At 44.4% G+C, this 19,204-nt stretch overlaps 1 protein-coding gene and 1 long non-coding RNA gene across 2 annotated transcripts; one reads left to right on the top strand and one right to left on the bottom strand.

Moving 5' to 3' along the window:
• Positions 1 to 307: 307 nt before the first annotated feature.
• LOC123646516 lies at positions 308 to 13,507 on the top strand. Its single transcript, XR_006737928.1, has 4 exons — positions 308 to 797; positions 2,791 to 3,023; positions 11,336 to 11,434; positions 12,237 to 13,507. It is a non-coding gene; the product is annotated as an uncharacterized LOC123646516 (long non-coding RNA).
• On the bottom strand, positions 1,752 to 8,796 carry RNF183 (ring finger protein 183). The gene is made up of 2 exons (XM_045563583.1): positions 8,598 to 8,796; positions 1,752 to 3,554 (listed from the first exon to the last, which is right to left on the bottom strand). The coding sequence occupies exon 2, from the start codon at positions 3,516 to 3,518 to the stop codon at positions 2,940 to 2,942; it is 579 nt and encodes a 192-aa protein (XP_045419539.1). The 5' UTR covers positions 3,519 to 3,554; positions 8,598 to 8,796; the 3' UTR covers positions 1,752 to 2,939.
• Positions 13,508 to 19,204: the final 5,697 nt, after the last annotated feature.

Genomic DNA, 19,204 nt, shown 5'->3' with positions numbered 1-19,204 from the left:
TGTTTTTTTGTTTGTTTTTTGGTGGTTGGAAGAGGTAGCAGTTAGGTAAAAGCATTTCATCTAAGACTTTGGCAGAACAAATATCTTGTGGAATGTCCATTTCTTCACAGGAAATAAATATCATTGTAAGAAGGTGGTTAAGCACAAAGCCAGGGGTGGCATTTCCTGATAATGACAAAGTAAACATCATAGCCACCACCACAGCCTGCCTAGGCAGTGTGCCAGGCACATTCAGACAGCTTGTTTAATCCTCACTATCTTATGAGTTTATTATTCCCTTTTTACAAATAAAACTGTGGCTCAAAGAAGTTAAGTAACTTGCTTAAGGTTTCCAGCTAGTAAATGGTGGAGCCTGAATTTAAACCCTGGTTGGTCTGACCATTTGTGACCTTATATATAAAGAGATTTCACAGGGCTTTATTGAGTATGTTGGCCATACCGCAGCTGGCATGGCCTGTATCTTGTACAAAGTCTGAGCTTTTTAACCACTGCACTTTGTATACTGCCCTTTTGACAAGTCACTTCAGCTCTGACTTCATGTCAAATGGAGTTAAGACAACTTCCCACTTATTCATGAACTCAAGAGGAGCCTATTGTCCTATTCAGTAGGGTAACTATTTGCATTCTGGAATAGGTGATATTTTCATCGTGTGGAACTGAAGCATCACAGCAGGTCTAAGCATCCCAGACCTCCGGGCACTACATGCCGGCTGCACAACGCACCCCCTTTGCTGAGAACTAAAGATGCTCCCATGGGAAATGCCAGATGCCCTCTAGGAGGATGGGACTGGCCCAAGGTAGGAACAACTGAATGTAAAAATAGAAGACACTAATATTAAGTACAGTTTGTCCTTCCATGTCCACAGGTTCTGCATCCTTGGAGTCAACCAACCACAGGTCAAAAATACTCAGAAAAATCGGGCTGTACTGAACCTTTACGGACCTTTCATGTCATTACTCCTAAACAATACAGTGTAACTACATATCATTTACATTGTGTTAGGTATTATAAGTAGTCTAGAGATGATTTAAAGTACCTGGGAGGATTGCATAGATTGTAGGCAAATACTGCACCATTTTATATCAGGGACTTGAGCATCCTTGATTTTGGTATCCGAGGGAGGTCCTGGGTCCACCAATCCCCCATGGATACCGAGGGATGACCGTATATACTTCCCTAACCAGAAAACGACAAACCTATGTCTTTTCTTATTTGGATGGTGCATCAACCACTCCAAGAATATACATTCTGTTTTGCCTGAAAGGATTCCACCGCTTACTGGGTGACCTTGAACAAAGTAGCTAAATTAGGCCTTAGTGCCTTCTGCGAGTGTTTCTTCCTGGGCTTCCCCCGACTCCTCTCCCTGTCCCTTCTCTTCTCCACAGCTCAGAGAACATGGTGAGATAGATCATTGACTAACTTACCTGCTCCAAGGTTAGGGAACAAAGGTGTAAAGAAATGAAGTCAGTGGGGAGAGGTGGAGTCCCAGCTTCAGAGTAATTATCTTTGATGGTGCAAATGTAGAGGTAGTTGCTTGTTCCCTGGCAGGGAATGTAGGCAGCTTTCCGATTTGGTAATGGAGAATTTTTCTTCACATTGGGGCTTAAAACTGTTTGGTTTTACTAAATGTGAAATATGTCTTGGCTCTTTTAGAATGTCTTGTATATTAAGACTCCTAAGGGGAATTGATAGAAGCTAGTTCCATTAAACTCATAATGTTATCTACAGCAAATAAAACGAACTCAGGTTCTGTCCTCTGAAAGTTTATTCTACAAATTAAAAAAAAAAACTCAAAATATTATCTTTTCATAATTTTGATGGTGTTTTATCCACTTTGAGATTGTTTCAGAGCCCTGAGCCACCAGGCAAGGTTCAAACTAGAGAAGCAGAAATCAGGTTTTAGACAGTGCAAGGTGGCAACTTGTCAAGCAACAGCCTGAGCCTCCAAATTCTATCTCATTTCCTTGGTTCCTGAATTTTATCGTGTAAAGTGAAAACCAAGGTCCCCTCTCCCGACTATGGCCTGGGATGGGAACTAAGGCTTCGCCTCTATCCAGGGTTTTTGTCTTCCTTCATGAGAACAGAATTACCGTGCTTGGGGGAGGGGAGTCAGAGCTCTCACCTTACCCATTCTATTAATGGCCTTTGCCCCTGCCAGGAGGAATAACAACCTATTCCTCCAAATCCTAGATTTCTCCTAATCCACTGATTTGGCTTCTTTTGCCTTTAGATTTTTATACTCCTAATACTCCATGAACTGCATGCTGGCAAGAGGTCTTGTATAAGAAGCAGCTGAATGAACATGCCTTCTCTGCTGTTAAGGGCCATCTGCCACCCCTGGAAAAATCTCACTTTTCTCTTCCCTTAGTCCTGGCACTCGGCACCGGCCCAGGAAATGGTTGTAGAATGAACAAGTGAATGCATTCATGAATGCAGAACATTTTTACTGTCACTGGTGGCAAAACATCCAAAGAGAAACAGGAAAAGGGGAAAACAAACACATTCACCCACAGAATTGAAGCTCACTTTCCAAGATGTTTAGCAGCCCATAGTAAAAATCACAACTCAAAAAAATGTGAACTGAGTCCAAAGCAGCTCCAGTGAGAAACACAACTTGCTATTTAGGTTAGGTTCCTGGATACCATTGTCCAGCCCTTTGGCACAACTGGCTGTGTAGCTCTATAGTCATAGAACTGCTTCCTTGCCCTTCCACAACCCCACGTTTCACACCCAGAGATCTCTCCACATCCCCCAGCCCTTCAGCTTTTGTTGTTTCCTTGTTGTATTAGGCCCTTCTCTGGTCTCAGAAGTAAACACGTGGCTCAACCGATCCCTGGATTGTAAATGAACAATACAACAAAGGAAGATGACACCAAACGAGGCTTTGCAGTCCCCAAACCCAGCAGCAACTGAGAAAGGCTTGGTTCCTCGTTAGGGCTCACCCCAAACCCCAAAGGAACTGCTTGATCCAGAAGACGGAGAAGATGAGCAACAGAGCAACACTGAGGATGACAGCCATCAGGTAGGCAAAGATCTGGAACTGGGGGTTGTGGAAACACTCCCTCAGAGAGTAGTGGCTGGGGATAGGGATGGGCATCGGCACGGTGGCGGGGGCTGTGTCCTGGGGGGGCCCAGCCTGGCTTCCAGGCTCGGGGCCCAGGTCCAGCGTGTAGACCCGGGGCTGGCGCAGGAAGTAGCGGCTCTTGGGCTGGTCCTTGAGACAGAGCTGACGACCTTCCAGGATGACATGGTGCGGCTCCAGCCGGAGCAGGGTGAGCATGGCAGTGTCCGTGGGCAAGTCAGTCACGGGCTGTCCTGAGGCCAGCATGGTGGGCTGGCGACAGAGTGGGCACAGCAAACGCCGCCGGGCGGGAGTCACCAGGCTGAGGTGGGCCAGGCATTCCACACAGAAGGAGTGGCAGCAGTCCAGCACTTTGGGGGTGTGGAACGTGTTGTTGAAGGGGTTCCAGCAGACGGGGCACTCGGCCTCGAGCTGCCGGCCCTGCTGCTCCGCCATCCTCACGCTGCACACGGGGAGTTCACAGGAGATGTCCTGGCAGAGAGAGGAAAGGAACAAAGAAACACCCATTAAGCCCTGTCCCTGTGCCTGGTCTGAGGCTAAGGGTCCTGTGGGTGTTAAAAGGTATTATCACCCATGTTTTACAGAGGAAGAAACTTAGGTTCAAAAGCGCTTTGTTCTAGATCACCCAGTTCCTAAGCCATGGAGTTAGATCTAACTCCAGTCTCTCCCTCCCCTGTAGCAGGGCGAAGGCCTGGGCCACCCCTCGCAACAGCACCTGAGTGAGCTGGCATTGGAGGGAACCGCACACTGGGCTTTGGAGACAGATAAAAATGCTCCTTACGCTCAGTGTGTTTGCCCTGGGCTGCCCTGGCTCCGGCAGGGGGTGGCAGGGGGTGGTGAGCCACAGTCAGTGGTTTTTGCTAGAGGACAAGTAATTCCTTCCCTACTACCTCAAATCACTGATCAGTGCAGAGATGGGCTTTGAGAATTCCCTTTTCTGCCCCTCCTCTGGGGACAAATGCCAGGCCCTCTTTCCTCCTCCCCTTGGGCTAGAAGGCCAACCTTCCAGAAGCCTATTCACCCAGTCCTTGGCCTGGCAAGGGGGCCCCTGGTAAGGCTTTTCTCCCTGACCTGGAGGCCCTGGAGAGGCTCCCCTGCCCAGGTCCCCAGATCAGCCCTTCCAGAGCCTCTTCCCAATAACACTCGGCCTCCCCTGGCTCCTCCTCCCTCCCTTTGCCCCAGGAAACCTTCAGGGTACCCACCTTGGTTTCTGTGGGCTCTAGGGTAGTTAGGCAGACTAGTCTGAAGGGCCTGAGACTAGTCTCTCCCTGCCCTGAATCCGCAATGCTTTGAGAGACTGCCTTCTCACCACCAACCCTGGGGCCTGTCTCCATGGCAGCAGTGCACATAGCACCTGGAGCTGCCAGGTGGCCCAGGCTGCAGCCACTTGAGCACACCTGCCTGGAGCCAAGGCCAGAGCTTCCTCGGTGGTGGGGTGGGGACCTGAGTTCCCCTCAATCCCCTGGCAGGGCATGGCAACCCATGGAACCTAGAAGCCAGGTATTTGCAAGATGATGGGCAGTCCCTTTATGACACATAATCCCTGGCCGGGGGCAAAAATAGGGGTGGCAGTTTCCTCATTCTAGATGTGAAGAGTGTAAATGAGTTTTATGAGTTTCCTCTCTCCTGGTCCCTCATATTTTTTCTAAAAATGGCCGGAACCTTCTTCTTGCACAAAAGGGCTGCCTGCCCTGTGCTTTAGTTGCTGTGAAATTCACTTACTTCGCAGCCTAAAAGCTCTGAATATCAGACCCAGCAAGTCCTCCCCGGCCCCCTGCTGATCTGTAAGCAACTGCTACCAGAGCATGCAAACCTTGCTGCCTTCTGCTTTGTTCTTAGAACGCAGATGGCCAGCCTGCCCAGATCTCAGAGTGTGAGAGTTGGCCATCCCACCAACCTTGGGGATTTAAGGGGGAAGTTAGGAGGGAGGAGCGCTCCAGCCTGGCTTCAACCAGAAACACTTGGCTTTTGTCTGTTCCTCATATTGGTCATTTGAATTGAGTCAAGCTGCTGGGGGCGGGAAATGTTTAAGAATTCTCAGTCAGGGGCGCAGTGGCTCACGCCTGTAATCCTAACACTCTGGGAGGCCGAGATGGGTGGATCATTTTAGCTCAGGAGTTCAAGACCAGCCTGAGCAAGAGCCAGACCCTGTCTCTACTAAGAATAGAAAGAAATTAGCTGGACAACTGAAAACATATAGAAAAAATTAGCCGGGCATGGTGGCGCATGCCTGTAGTCCCAAAGTGAGACTCTGTCTCAAAAAAAAAAAAAAAAAAGAATTCTCAGTCAGAACCCCTCACTTTGCAGATGGGAGACAGTAAGTGACTCACCTAAAGTCACTCAGCTAGTTAATGGTGACACTGGGACCCATGTTTTTGGATTCCCAATCCACCATCAGGCTGTTGTCATAAAGACAGAATGCTGTATCTGTACAGTCCGCCTGCTGAATGTGTGTCGTTAGCTAGGTAGTAAGTGCTCACATTTTATCAGGAATCCCCTGTGCCCGTCAGACTCTCGTGGTAGGAGTCCAGGAACTGCGCAAAGGGGGATTTGGGACAGAGAGTCTCCCTTGGGCCCCTGATATTACATCATCTACCCTGACTGAGTTGACACCTGAAGCAAAACTTGCTTCTGCTCTTTCACCCCTGGCTTCCTGGTTTTCTTCTAGACTCCATCACTGCTCTGAAGAGGGAAGAAGGAAGTGGAGGTATGCAGAGGGGGATGGAATACCCCTAACCAAAACTAGGATAGTTTACCAAGGATCCCTACCAATGCCTTATATTCTGTGCCCATTCATCTATCCAGTAGTTAGTAAGTGCTTACTGTATGCTAGGCATCAGGTAAATAATGGTGAGCAAAATAGATATCATCTTTGTCCTTGTGACATTTGGAGTCTAGTGAGGCAGAGAGACATTTAATGAGTAATGGGTGATAACTCAATACATAATTTTAATGGACAAAGAGGAAAATAGGCTTAGGGGGCTGAGAGCTTCCGATGAGACCACCAGGGACAGTTTCTCCAAAGAAGGGATATGAGAGCTGAGACTGAAGGATGAAGAATCCAGCCATGCAGAGTGGAGGAAGAACATTGCAGGCCCAGGGGAACAGCCTGTGTCAAAGCCCAGAGGTGAGACGAGCTCTGCCTATTTGAGGAAGTGAAAAGAGGCCAGGGTGACCGGGGTATCATGGGTGTGGCTGGGTGGGCAAGTGGCTCAGGATGAGGGGGGAGTAGGAGGTGGGAGCCGCAGGCTCAGGAACTCATCTGGATTTTATTCCAGGGGTGAGTTGGGGATCAGGGTGACCTGATCTTATTTCCATTTGAAAAACACCCTTCCAGCTGCAGAGCAGAGGACAGGCAGAGGGATGAGCATGGAAAGGGAGGACCAGGTAGGGGCCCAGGCACGTGACGGTGGTGTCAGTGCAGGTCAGGCGGCACTGGAGAAGATAAAAGGGATGTGTTGGGAGATATCTCTGGGGATACAATCAAAGCCACTTCCCAAGAAGCTGCGGACCTCTTGGGATCCAGGTTATACATTCTGGAATCAGGTTGTCGAGGCTCTTGACTCCAGATCACTGCTTCTTCAGGCTGTGACTTCAATTGAATCGTTTAACCTCTCTGTGCCTCAATTTCCCCTTGTGAAAGGAAGCCAGAAGTAGTAACGCTTTTAGGTAGAGCCTGGCACCCAGTAAAGAGTATACAGTCATGCGTTGCTTAACAATGGGGATACGTTCTGAGAAATCTGTCATTTTAGGCAATTTCATCGTTGTGTGAGCATCATAGAGTGCAAACCCAGATGGCATAGCCTACTACACGGCTGGGCTGTATGGTGTAGCCCGTGGCTCTTAGGCTACAAACCTGCACAGCAGGTTACTATACTGAATACTATAGACAACTAACACGAGGGTAGGCATTTGTGTATCTAAACATATCTAACCATAAAAAAGGTACAGAAAAAATATGGTATTATAATCTGATGGCACCACTGTCGTATATGCGGTCCATCATTGACCAAAATGTCATTATGTAATGTATCACTGTATATAAGGCAGTTAGCATTGTTGCTACGAATGGATCTGAGAGAGGAAGGTTCAAGGTTGACTTCAAGATCATGATAAAAATTTTCTGCATCAAACGTTGAGGAGCCCCTGAATTCCAGGGTGTGTCAGAAGCAGACATTGAATATTTACCAAAAGCCTTAAGATATATATAGCCTTGACTCATCAGTTCCCACACTGGGAATCTGTCTCACGGAAATAATCAAGGACCTCTGTGAAGAGTTGATTTGATTACAGAGCTGCCCTCCGAGGCACTGGTCTAACAGTGAAGTATGGAGAACTACCTCATTATCCAATAATAGGAAACTGACTCAGTAAATTCTGCTCCATCCATACGAAGAGACACTCTGCAGCCTTTAAAATTATGTGATAAAACATCTATTGATATGGAAATACTTCTATGATATGATGTCATTAAGTGAAAAAGAACCAGTAATAAAACCATATTACAATATAATCCAATTTTCAAAAATACGTGTGCAATGGAAAATATTCTGGAAAGATAAACAACCAAATGTCAGCTGTGGTTATCTCAGGGGGCAAGATTATAATTTTTTTTAATTCTCTTATCTGAAAATTGTTACTTTAATAAGCTTGTATTACTATCCTTAAAGAGCTCCCATTTCCACCTAAATCAGACCTACATTCTCTGAAGTTCCATGGCCAAAGCTGGAAAAGGCTGTTAAAGAGGAGGAACCATCTCTGTTGCCTGGACATTTATCTGGGGTGCTCCCTGCAGGGCGCATTGTTGTTTCAGGATCAGCCGGTGAGAGACTCTGGCTGTGCACTGACCCCACTCCAAGCCAGGACTTCTCAGCTACCGTAGGGCCTAAATGCCACCCTGAAGTTATCACCTTGGTCGATGAACAAGTCATCACTAAATATTGTCTGTAGCATCACCCCAATGTTTTCAACCTCAAGATGATAAAGATGAAGAACTGGCATTTTCATAGTACGTCACAGTTTACAAAGGGCCCTGACCCTTGCTAGGATCTAAGTATGGTGATACATCTAGATAGTATAATTGCCTTTTACCATTTTTTTTCTGTTTGTATAAGGATGTTTGATCATCTAAAACCACCCAGTGAAGGAGGCTGAATGGGGAGTAGAAAGTGTGCTGGCTTTGGAACCAGACTTATTTGCTGATCTTGGACAAATGGCTTAACCTCTCTGAACTTCCTTTTCCTCTATAAAAGATGCTAACAATCCCACTTTGCAGGGTTGCTGTGGGGAAGGAATAGTCTGTGATGTGCCCAGCAGAACACAGCAGGTGCTCAGTACATGGTTAGCATGATTATTTTATACCCATTTGTTAGACGGGGAAGCCAAGGCTCAGAATGGTAAAGAGTGGTGGAGTTTGAAAGATGATCCCAGAAGCCAGCCTCCCAGGCCAGAGTGCAGGGCGATGCTGCCTCTCAGGACTCTACAGCCCCTCCGTGACCCTCTCCGGCTCCTTACCTGCTCCCTCAGAGCCTCCTCTTTCTTCCTTCCAAGTGCAGCGCCGCACGCATGTGCTCTGATCTCTGCTTCTAGACGTCTGGTTCTTGGTAGAGTGGGCAGGTCTCATTTGCATAGGTCTTCGCTCTTGGCCAGCTCTCTCTGTTACAGGTTTTCTTCTTCCTTCTGGTGACTTTGGACTGTCTGCACACAGTGGACACTTTGGTTTCTTTGTCTTCTTCCTATGAGTCACTCTTGTTTTTTCTCTGAGGGGGTCAAAGTCCACTCATCCTTGGCAGCCTCTGGCTGTATCGGGTTGATCTCCTGCCATCATCTGAGATTGCACTCGCCTCCGAGTGCTGACCCGTCTGGACTCATGTACCCCCTAACTTTGGTGGGAAGGCAGGGCATGTCTGATGCCACTTCTGCCCAGATAGATCCTTCCCTGCTCTGAGCCTCTACAAACAAAATACAAAGAGCTCTTGCACAATACTAAGAAAAGAGGCAAATAATCCAGCAGAAAAATAGTCAGGGGAGAAACAGGTAAGTGAATGCATGAAGTCCCAAGCAAGTCAGACTTCTAGGTCAGAGTCAAGTCCTGGCTCAGAATCCAGACTCTACCTATTAGAGATGGAAACCTGAGCAAGTTAGTTAATTTCTGCAAGCCTCAGTTTTCTCACCTGAAAGTGGGGATAACAATCTCCCTACTTGACTGCAGATTAAATGAGATAATATATGTAGAGACTGGCACATATAACATGGTAAATGTTAGCTAGAATTATTATTATATGATCAGGTGTGTTCACATGGCCCATCTTTATTCCCTCTCGCATTCTTTGTACTTATGGTCCTCTCCTTTTATTCCTTTACTGACCTTTTCAACAGCATTTGGAAAATAAACAAATAAATGTATCTGATTGGTGATGTAATCAAATGCCCCAATTCATTTTATGGTTTTTTACATTTAATTTTTTTTTTTGGTGTGAAGTTCTAGAGGGGCAAAAGAAAAAGAAAAGTATTTCTTAAATTTTTAAATAGGTATGGCAACCCAAAATGTCCATGGCAAAACGTCACTATATTTCTTTTCCTCCTTTCACACAAATGTTGCATACACTGTTCTGTGTTTTTTCATGCATCTAAGATATCATTTTGTATTAGTACGTGAAGAACTTCTTAGATTTTTTGATTGTTGTATCATATTTTTATTGAACCGCTATAGTATAGTATAAATTATCTAACCAATTCCTTATTGATCTAGTCCCCTCACTTTAAGGATATAAATATTGGATGGAAGAGTAAATGCTGAAATCATTACTGATTTTAACATAGCCTAGAATTGTGTGAAAGAAATTGTGGACTTGGGGAAATTTTAGATCTCTAAAGAAGACCTCTAAGCAATTCTCCTTCTGAGCTGGAGACAGAGGCATGTGATTATTGAAGACCTTGAAGTTCCTCTCAGCTCTGGAATTCCCTGCTTTCCCATGTCAGTGCTGGTTAACTAAAGTTAGTGGGGATTCAAGACACTGATTTAGTCCAAAAGATCTGGTTCGTGTTTGATAGTTTAGAAGTCATGCTTTCTGCTTTGGCAATAGTAGTGCAAACCATGAAGAAGTTCATTACTTTGACCTAATAATGTAATTCCTAAGAAGTGTCAAAAGATATCTTTTGGTTGAATGAGGGTGTTCATTGCAGTTTTATTTTAACCACAAATGATTGGAAACATCCCCAAAGCCCATCAATTAAATGGAAAACTACATAATCATTTAAAATGATGTTGTGAAAGAATTTTTTTCACTTATAAAAATGGTCAAAAATATTAATGCTGCAAATGGAGGTAGGGAGAAGCAGTTTGAAACGGTGTATGTAATGTATAAGGACTGAAGGGCCATAAGTCAAAATGTTACAATGGTCATCTCTGGGTGATGGCCACTAGCATTTTTATTTTTTTCTTGTTCATCTATATTTTCTAAATTCTCAAATAAGTATGACTTTTGCATTAAGAAAGTTCACTTGGAAAGTAAGTTGCAGATAGGGGAGGTAGGAAATCAGTCGGGGCTTTGCAAGCATTGAAATAAAAATAAAATCAGCCATGGCCCTTTTCGGGGTCACTAATTGTCTGGTGAGTAAATGTATTATCACAGTGACTGTGGGTGGTCAGGGCTAAGGAGTAGTTTGCAAACAGTGGAAAACTTTTCTGGGAGATATCCAGAAAAGATAGTGTGGCATCTCAGGAATTTGAGAGTTAAACTAATTTTGTTCGTGCTTAGGGGGCGAGGTCAGCCAGCTGGAAAAGCACCTCACCTAAGCAGTACCTTGGAACTGGATGAGTGGAGAGTCATGAGTCTTGGTGGCACCCGGCCAAGGTCTGCAGCGGAGGCACAGGGGAGTGTTAGCCCATCTGGAAAGGAAGAGAGAGCAGAAGGCAGAAGGATACAGAGAAGGGGAAAGTCAGTGTTTAGCCAGCCCTAGCCAAGGGCAGGGGCAACTCTCCCTGGGAGGGACCCCAGATTGTCATCCCTCAGAGCCTTGTGGAGGCCTGTCCAGAGTTTAGGACAGTTCCAGAAGGAATCACATGGACATTGTTCACAATGCAGACGCTCAGACCCACTCCAGATCCTCTGAGGCAGAATTTGCACTTTTATAAGATCCCTAGGAGATCGGAGACACATTAAAATGTGAGGAGTACTGGTTTAGGAGAAATATCTCCACGCTATGCTCTTTGACTCAACCTGAATATATTCATCTTCCGATTCCTAAAGGCTTCCCAAGGACCTGACACCCCAGACAGGGCTCAGCGGATCCCAACCTGGGAACGGGCGCCCCCTGACTGTGCTTTGTGCGTCATCTGAATTTGCTTTGTAAGTCACAATCCTTTATGCAAAACGTTTGGGGCCAAACTTGTTTCAGAATTCAGAAATTTCCATATTTTAGAAAGGTAAGATGATGTAATTACCATATATTAAGTGACTCCCCCCGTGAGATGTGGGATAGCACCCTATAATCAAACGCATTACTATTCTGCAGTTTATTGTGCACACTGATACCCAAAATAATAAACACCATAAAATCAGGTACATTGTGTCACCAATTTAGTGAAAAATGTTGGTTTTTAGAGTGTGGGGCTTTTAGAATTGTGGATAAGGGCTATGGACTATTTTATTATTTTACTTTTAGAATGTGTCAACTGCATAAAGTTAGAAACACCGATACAGTACTATTTCCCAGCCTTGTGAACCTCAGACTTAGCAGAAACTGCAAGATCTAGATATTCTTCAAATGTAACGTAGCTCACATACTTCATCTTATCAAGCAGGTCACATCCAGCATGGTTATTCTCAGCTCAACTCAAACTGTTATTTGAGGAACAGTTGAATTTTGGCAAAGTTAAGCCATTTATCCTAGCTAACATGGAGGCTGCATGTCAGAGCTGAGGCTGGAACCCCTGGTCCAGTGCCTTCCTCACCCCTTCCCTAAGGACAGTGTGTGAGCTCTTGGGCCCTCTCAGCTACCGAGCATGTCTGCAGGGGACGGGCTGAAGGATGAACGATAAAGTACCTTCTGCACATGCCAGCTGCTAAGTTTAGAAACACAGAACTGAAATTGGCCAGCGCTTTCTCCAGCTGGTCTGTGAATGAAGCATCTGGTCTTTCAACCCTCCAGACTTCCAGCGACATGAGGGTGGCAGGAACCGGCCCCCAGAAGGTTCAGGGTGTGAGTTGGCCCAGGCACAGTCAGGTGAGTGCCCACGCTTATCCTGAAGGCTTTCCCCAGGTGAGCTCTGCCGGGAAGACATTGGCAAAGAGTAGGCTGGGGCTGTTTGTACAAGGAAGTTCCAGGGAGTTTCCAGGAAGGCCTCAAAGGTCTTCTCCAGATGATAGGAGAGAAGGCTACTGGGCCAGGGTCCATCTGCTCTTGTCATGCTCGGCTGGCAACGGTGGCAAAGGGACACTCTCCCAGGGCTTTCATAGTGCCTACATCAGGAAGCCAGAGACCTCCCTCCTCTGGGTCTGCAGACTCTCATTCTGCTCCCCCTCGGGCCTCCTGCTCTCCCCCTTTCTCTGTGGCCACACTCCCCCCCTCCTCTGTGCCCTCTCTCTATCTTTACAGCTTCTCTCCCCTCAGGGGAGCTTACTCTTTAACTTTTAGTATAATAAATGTCCAATATAGGAAAATTAGGAAATGTAGATGAATATAATAATTCCTGACACTTAGAAACAGTGGTAGGAACTATTCTGGGGGCTCCACCTGAATTTTATAATTTAGCCTTGATGGCAGCTCTGTGGGTAGGTGCCATCATCTTCTCCACTTTATAAATGAGGGCACTAAGCCACACAGAGGCTAAGTCATTTGCCCAAGGTCACAGTGGCAGTGTGGGATTTGAACCAGGTAGCCTGGTGCCAGAGACCTTCAGCCACCAGGCCACACTGCTCCCTATAAGGAGAAAATAAACTCACCTGAAATCCTGTACACAGAGATAATCACCCACACATTAGGATGTATAACTTTTCTGTCTCTTTATATTTTAAATATAGAAAAATATATTTTTCATAAGTTATAAAATGTCATACTCTATGTACTGTTTTATAGCCTCTTTTTTTCACTTATCATCTTTCTACACCATAAAATAGTCTTCTACAGCCTTTTCTTCAAAATGAAGGTAGTCTTATTATCTTTTGATTGTAAAAGTGATAGTAGGAAAAAACATGTATTTGCTTGCGTATGCATAAAATGGCTCTAGGATACACTAGTTGCTGGACATGCTGGTTACCTGTAGAGGGAGCCCAAGGAAGGCAGACAGGGATGAAAGGGAGAATTTTTATTGTGTAACCTTTGTACTCTTGATCATGGCTATGTAAATGTATTATCTATTTCAAAAATAAGTTTAAAAATGAAACTCATATATCCCTATTGGAAAAAAACCAAACAATATAGAAAGGCATAAAGTAGGAAATAAATTCATCTTTAAACTCAATACCCAGATATAATGCCGTTGGTATTTTTGCCTTTTGATATGAATGTACAGACATACGTATGGATATATTTTTACGAAAATGGGACTGTGCTGTATGGCAGTGTTTTGTTACCTGTGTTTTTCACCTAGGGTGAATCTTGGGTAACATTCCATGTAGCCTCATTTTAGACATCTGCATGGTTATTAGTCAGGTGAAGTTAACCAGTTACCAAAAACCTATTTCCAGATGAACTGAATCCAGTATCTGGACATGCAGTGCCAGCCGACACCAACCTCCATCACCCAAAGCTGGGCTTTTCAATGTGCTGTGTGCAGAACCTTAATTTAAATGGGCAGGATGCTGTGTTCCAGACCCTGGAGCGATAACATGTGGGAATGGGTTGTATGTTCCTTCTGTCTGTGCTGTTTAAACCTGTATCATTTATTCCATGGGAGCAAACACCTCCTACCTGCTGCTGTCCCCTCAGTCTCTGTGCCCACTACCACCAGGACAATGCCATTCAAAGTAGAGGGCCTTGGTGGGAAGAGCCAGTCTGCATGTCCAAAGACCTGAGCTCCCATCTGGGCTCTGACACATGCTGTGTGACTTTGGGCAAGTCACTTTTCTTCTCTGTAGAACAGAGGCAGTAATCTCCACATTGCCTATCTGGGAGTCTTATTTTATTGGAAGGCTCAGATGAGATTATGATTGTGAAAGTAGTATGTAAAATATAGAACAATATATACATATGCGATTGTATTGTTAAATTCTGGCCTCTTAACTGAAGGTGTCAGGGAGAAAGTTTGATGCCAAAACCCGTTGTCCCAGCTTTCTTCTACTGTCGGCTCACAGAGCCAACACTCCCCTGGTGCACTCTGCAACATCTACACACTCATCTTTACAACTGAGAGTTGTAAGTCAAGAGCACAAAGTGTTAGCAAAGGTGTGGAATAACTGAAACCCCCCTAACTCTCCTGCACAGCTGATGGGAAGTAAATTAATAGGTCATTAAATATGAAATGTCTGATTTTGAATCAGAATTTTAGTTTATTATATCTCAAACAAGAAGCAATGCAGTCAATCAAAGTATGTGCCTAAATGATTGACACAGTTTTGCCATCTTAACAGTAGCTTTTTTATGTCTCCAGTGAAGAAGCCTGTGGCCATGAAATTGTGAAAGGTATTTTCCACAGCTTGTTGAGAACTGAATATTTTTCCTTGCAAAAAGTGGTCCAAAGCCTGGAAGAAGTGGTAGTCAGTTGGTGCAAGGTCTGGTGAATATGGTGGATGACAGAGAGTTTCCAAGTCCAGCTTCTGTAGTTTGAGCAGCATTGTGTTTTTGCCACATGTGGTCTTGCAAGAGGATTGGCTTGTCTCTACTGACCAATCTTGGTTGCTTAATCACAAGCATCCTCATCATTTCATCCAATTGGGTGCAGCAGACATCCACTGGACCACTAAACAGACAGCATTAGCTTTTTTTGATGAATACTTAGTTTTGGACTATGTTTTGGCACTCCATCTTTATCCAACGATTGTGCCAAATATTTGCAATTGTCAAAAAGAATCCATTTTTCATCACACATAACAATATGGTATAGAAATGGTTCGCCTTTATGTTGTGACAGCAAAGAAAGGCAAGTTTCAAGACGATTTCTCTTCTGATGCTTGTTTAATTCATGTGAAACCCATCTGTCCAGCTTCTTTACCTTGCCCATTTGTTTCAAATGGTCCAATATTGTTGGAATAGTAACGTCAAACCTTGCTGCTAATTCACACATAGGTTGAGATGGATTCACTTGCACTACAGCTTTCATCTCATCATTATCCACCTTGGTCTCAGGTCACCCACATGGCTCATTTTCAAGACTAAAATCACCAGAATGGAACTTCTCAAACCATCAACGTACTGTGCGGTCATTAACCACATCCTTCCCAACACTTCATTGATATTTTGAGCTATCTTTGCTGCATTGGTTCCATGACAGAACTCATATTCAAAAATAATATGAATTTTTGACTTATCCATGGTTTTACAAAAATTGCTCTAAAAATTTTTTTGAAAGATAATCACAAGCCAAAATGTACATTTGAAAGAATGAGGATGTACCTTCACAATAAAAAAATAAGAAATGTCAAAGTGAAATGTCAGAGATAGCAACTGTCAAACTTAGTACTTAAGGAATCAGACATTCCATATTTAACCTAACAGTACCAACCTCTTTGGAAAATTGTTTGATGGTATCTACTAAAGCTGATCCTACGAATTCCCCTATGGCCCAGCAAGTCCTCTGCTAGTTATATCATGAACACAAATACATGCATATGTTCACCAAAAGACATGTTATTAGAAAAGCAGTACTTTTTGTGAGCACCCCAAACTAGAAAGTACCCCCAAATGCCCATCGGTAGTTAAATAGATAAATTAAAATATTTTCACACAATGGGATACTATACAGGCATGAGAATGAAGGGCATTCAACTACATGCAACAACATGGCTCAATCTCATAAACATGTTGAGCAAAAGAAGCCCAACCAAAAATAAGAGTACATACTTGTTTCACTTAAATCTATTATTGTATGACAAGCCACTCCAGAATTTAATGTCTTAAAACAACAATTTATTATTTCCCATGAGATCATGGAAGAATTGTGCAGTTTCTCTTGATTTTGCCAAGTTTACCTATAAGGCTACAGTCAGTTGCCGAGTTGGCTGGGTGGGAATGCCCAAGGTGACCTCATTCACCTGACCTTCCAGTGGTGCTTGGTTCTTGTCCACGTGGCCTCAACCACCTTCGTTACATGGCCATCTGAGGGCAGCATTCCAGAGGGTGAAAGTACAAGCTGCATATTCTCTTAAGGCCTAACTTCAGGAATTGCATCGCGTTCATTCCCCTACATTCTACTGGTCAAACCAAGCCAACAGGCCAGCCCAGATTCAAGGGGTGTGGAAGTAGACTCTAACTCTCAATGAGAAGAAGTCATATTGCAAAGAGTCACGCATACAGGAATGGGAGAAATTTGTGGTCCATCTACAATATGATATGATTCCACTTATATAAAGTAGAAAAGCAAGGAAAATCAATTTATGCTCTTACAAATTCCTTGACAGTAGGCCTGGAGAGGAGTGTGAGGGAGACCATCTGGGTTCCTGGATATGTTGTACTGCTTCATCTAGGTACTGCCTACTAGAGCGTGTTCAGTTTATGAAAATTCAGTGAGCTATAAACTTATACATCTGAAATTTTTTTATATTACCATTCTTGAATTAAAAGTTAAAAAATTATATAGTGGTTTAAGAAGAGCGAAGTTCATTCCCTTTCAGGTAACAGTCCTGCCAGTCAGGCTGGTGGAGCAGGCCAGTTCCTCAGGGTTAGGTTATTCATTTTCATTTACTCATGCCCTCCCCCCCTTCCTTCTGTCTTGCTGTTTAATTATCTTGTCCTTCTGAAGAATTGAAGCTGTTACTGCCAGTCTGCATTCCATCTAGTGGGGAGGGACCCAGAGAGGTAGTCCTGGACAGGCTATTCTTCCCAAGCTAATTAGGTGGAAGTCACACACATCACTTCCACTCATGATCCACTGACGAGAACTTATTCCCATGGCATGCCTAGCTGGGAAGTAGTCTTAGCTGGGCAGCCTATGCCAAGGAAATGTGCCAATTTCAGGAGGACAACTAGCAAGCAGTCTGCCACATTTTTAATGATGAAGCTGCTCTTTAATAATTATGTTTTCAAGAGGCCACTTGAAAATAGCGAAAATAGTGACACCACTTTTCCTCGGTGTCAGAAAATTAAAAACACCAAGTGATATGAGTTCCATGCTTTGCTGTGTCAAAATGAAAAATGTTAATCACCCATTTTCCTTAAATATATAAATATATTTAAATGATAAATATGTAAGTAAACATTTAAATTTAAAATATATAATTGGCCAGATTCCAAGGCTTATATATTTTCCTGGAAAAAAGTCAACTATCTTTGGAAAATTCCTTAATATGGTTTTAGAGGGGCAGCCTCTAAAATGACTTGTTCCGTGAATGAATGAATGAATCTCTAGCAGCCTGTATCTTCAGTGCTAGGGGTATTTGATTTGGGTATATCAGACTAGAAAAGCCCTCTACAAACACTAGCATTTATTTATCTATTTTCTACTTAAAAGGCATAGATAAAGACATCAAGTATATATGTAGAGTTTGGGGAAATAAGTTTATTGGTAGTAGAGCCCTGCTGATGCATCAGAGGCCTCCTGTTTTCTCACATGTCCTTTCCCTCATAGTAGCCTGTCCCCCTTCCCTGGGACGCCCTCTCAGCCCACTCCCCTGGACATTCCGACTTGCACCTGTCTTCCTTCCAAGAGAAAGTGTCAGCTGCAGCACTAATAATCCAGAACATGCTAGCACTTTCCCTGAGACAGCTGTCTACTGCCCCTGGGCACCTGGCCAGGAGGATCTCCTTGGAGCCAAAAAGTTAATAACTGATCTTGAAAATACACAAACAATGTCATGGTCTATGAATTTCTAAACTGAACAGGGTAACTTTGTGACATCATGCAAAGGCAAAAGGGTGCAAAGGAAGGTGTTCCGGCTTTGAGTCAGGCAGACCCAGATTCAAAACTCAGCTCTTCCCCTTCCTATATGTGGAACTTTGGGCAAAGAACTGCATGTCTCTGGGCCTCAGCTTTCTCATCTGTGAAACAGGAATAACAATGAGAATTGTAATGAGAATAAATGTATCCAGCCTTCTGTAGGAGCTCATTGAAGTAGTCTCCTTTCCTGCTACCCCTTTGTCTTTCCAGAGCTCAAAGATCCCTAACTCAAGGAATCAAAGGAAAGCTGAAAAAGGACTAAAGGGTTAGAAGATCTAAGGAGAATGGATGAAAGAAGGGCAACATTTAATGTGGAAATGAGGGCATTTAGTCTGGACAGAGAGGACAAGAAATAACTCTGCTACTTTGCTTGGCATTTAATATAGTTATGTCCAGTCCTCACAACAGGCCTGTGAGGGAGGTGTGATGGTGAGCCCATATTCTAAGTGAGGAGGAAACAGATTTTTGTAACTTGTCCCAAGGTCATCCAGCTAAATGGAGAAGTGGAGATTCACGCTTGGGTCTGACTTTGTACTAGCTGAAGAACAGACTCCCCACTCCTCCCCTCACTGGAGATAGCACGGGGGAGGAGCTGGACCAGAAGAAGCAGGAGAGGACAAGGAAGACGCCTGCCAGTCACTGGTGTCAGGGACAGGCAGAGGCCAGAGAAGACAAACACAAAATCTTCCTTTGGTACTCATCAGAAAGGGAATCGCCAGCCCTCAGATGCTCCATGTGTGAGCTTGTCTGAAAGCAGGAAGGACTTCATTTTCCCTGGAGGAAAATGGGCTGAACACCAGGCTAAGGACTGACTCCCAGGGCCCACACAGGCAGCCCTGAGCACCCTGCTGCTCCTCATTGAAGTGGGCTCAAGGGCTGAGCACAGTAGACTCCATCGTTCTCCTTTTTTTTTTTTTTTTTTTGAAAGAGACAGGATCTCACTATGCTGCCCAGGCTGGCCTCAAACTCCTGGGCTCAATCCATCCTCCTGCCTCAGCCTCCCAGGTAGCTGGGACTACAGGTGTGCCACCACACCCGGTTTCCCTCTCCTTTTTTCTATACTGTCTGTTGTTATTTCAGAGATCCC

The sequence above is a fragment of the Lemur catta genome, chromosome 10 (assembly GCF_020740605.2).
Source record: "Lemur catta isolate mLemCat1 chromosome 10, mLemCat1.pri, whole genome shotgun sequence".
Taxonomy (NCBI): domain Eukaryota; kingdom Metazoa; phylum Chordata; class Mammalia; order Primates; family Lemuridae; genus Lemur; species Lemur catta.
Note: the sequence above shows the minus strand (reverse complement) of the source record. Positions and strands in the feature narration are given on the sequence as shown.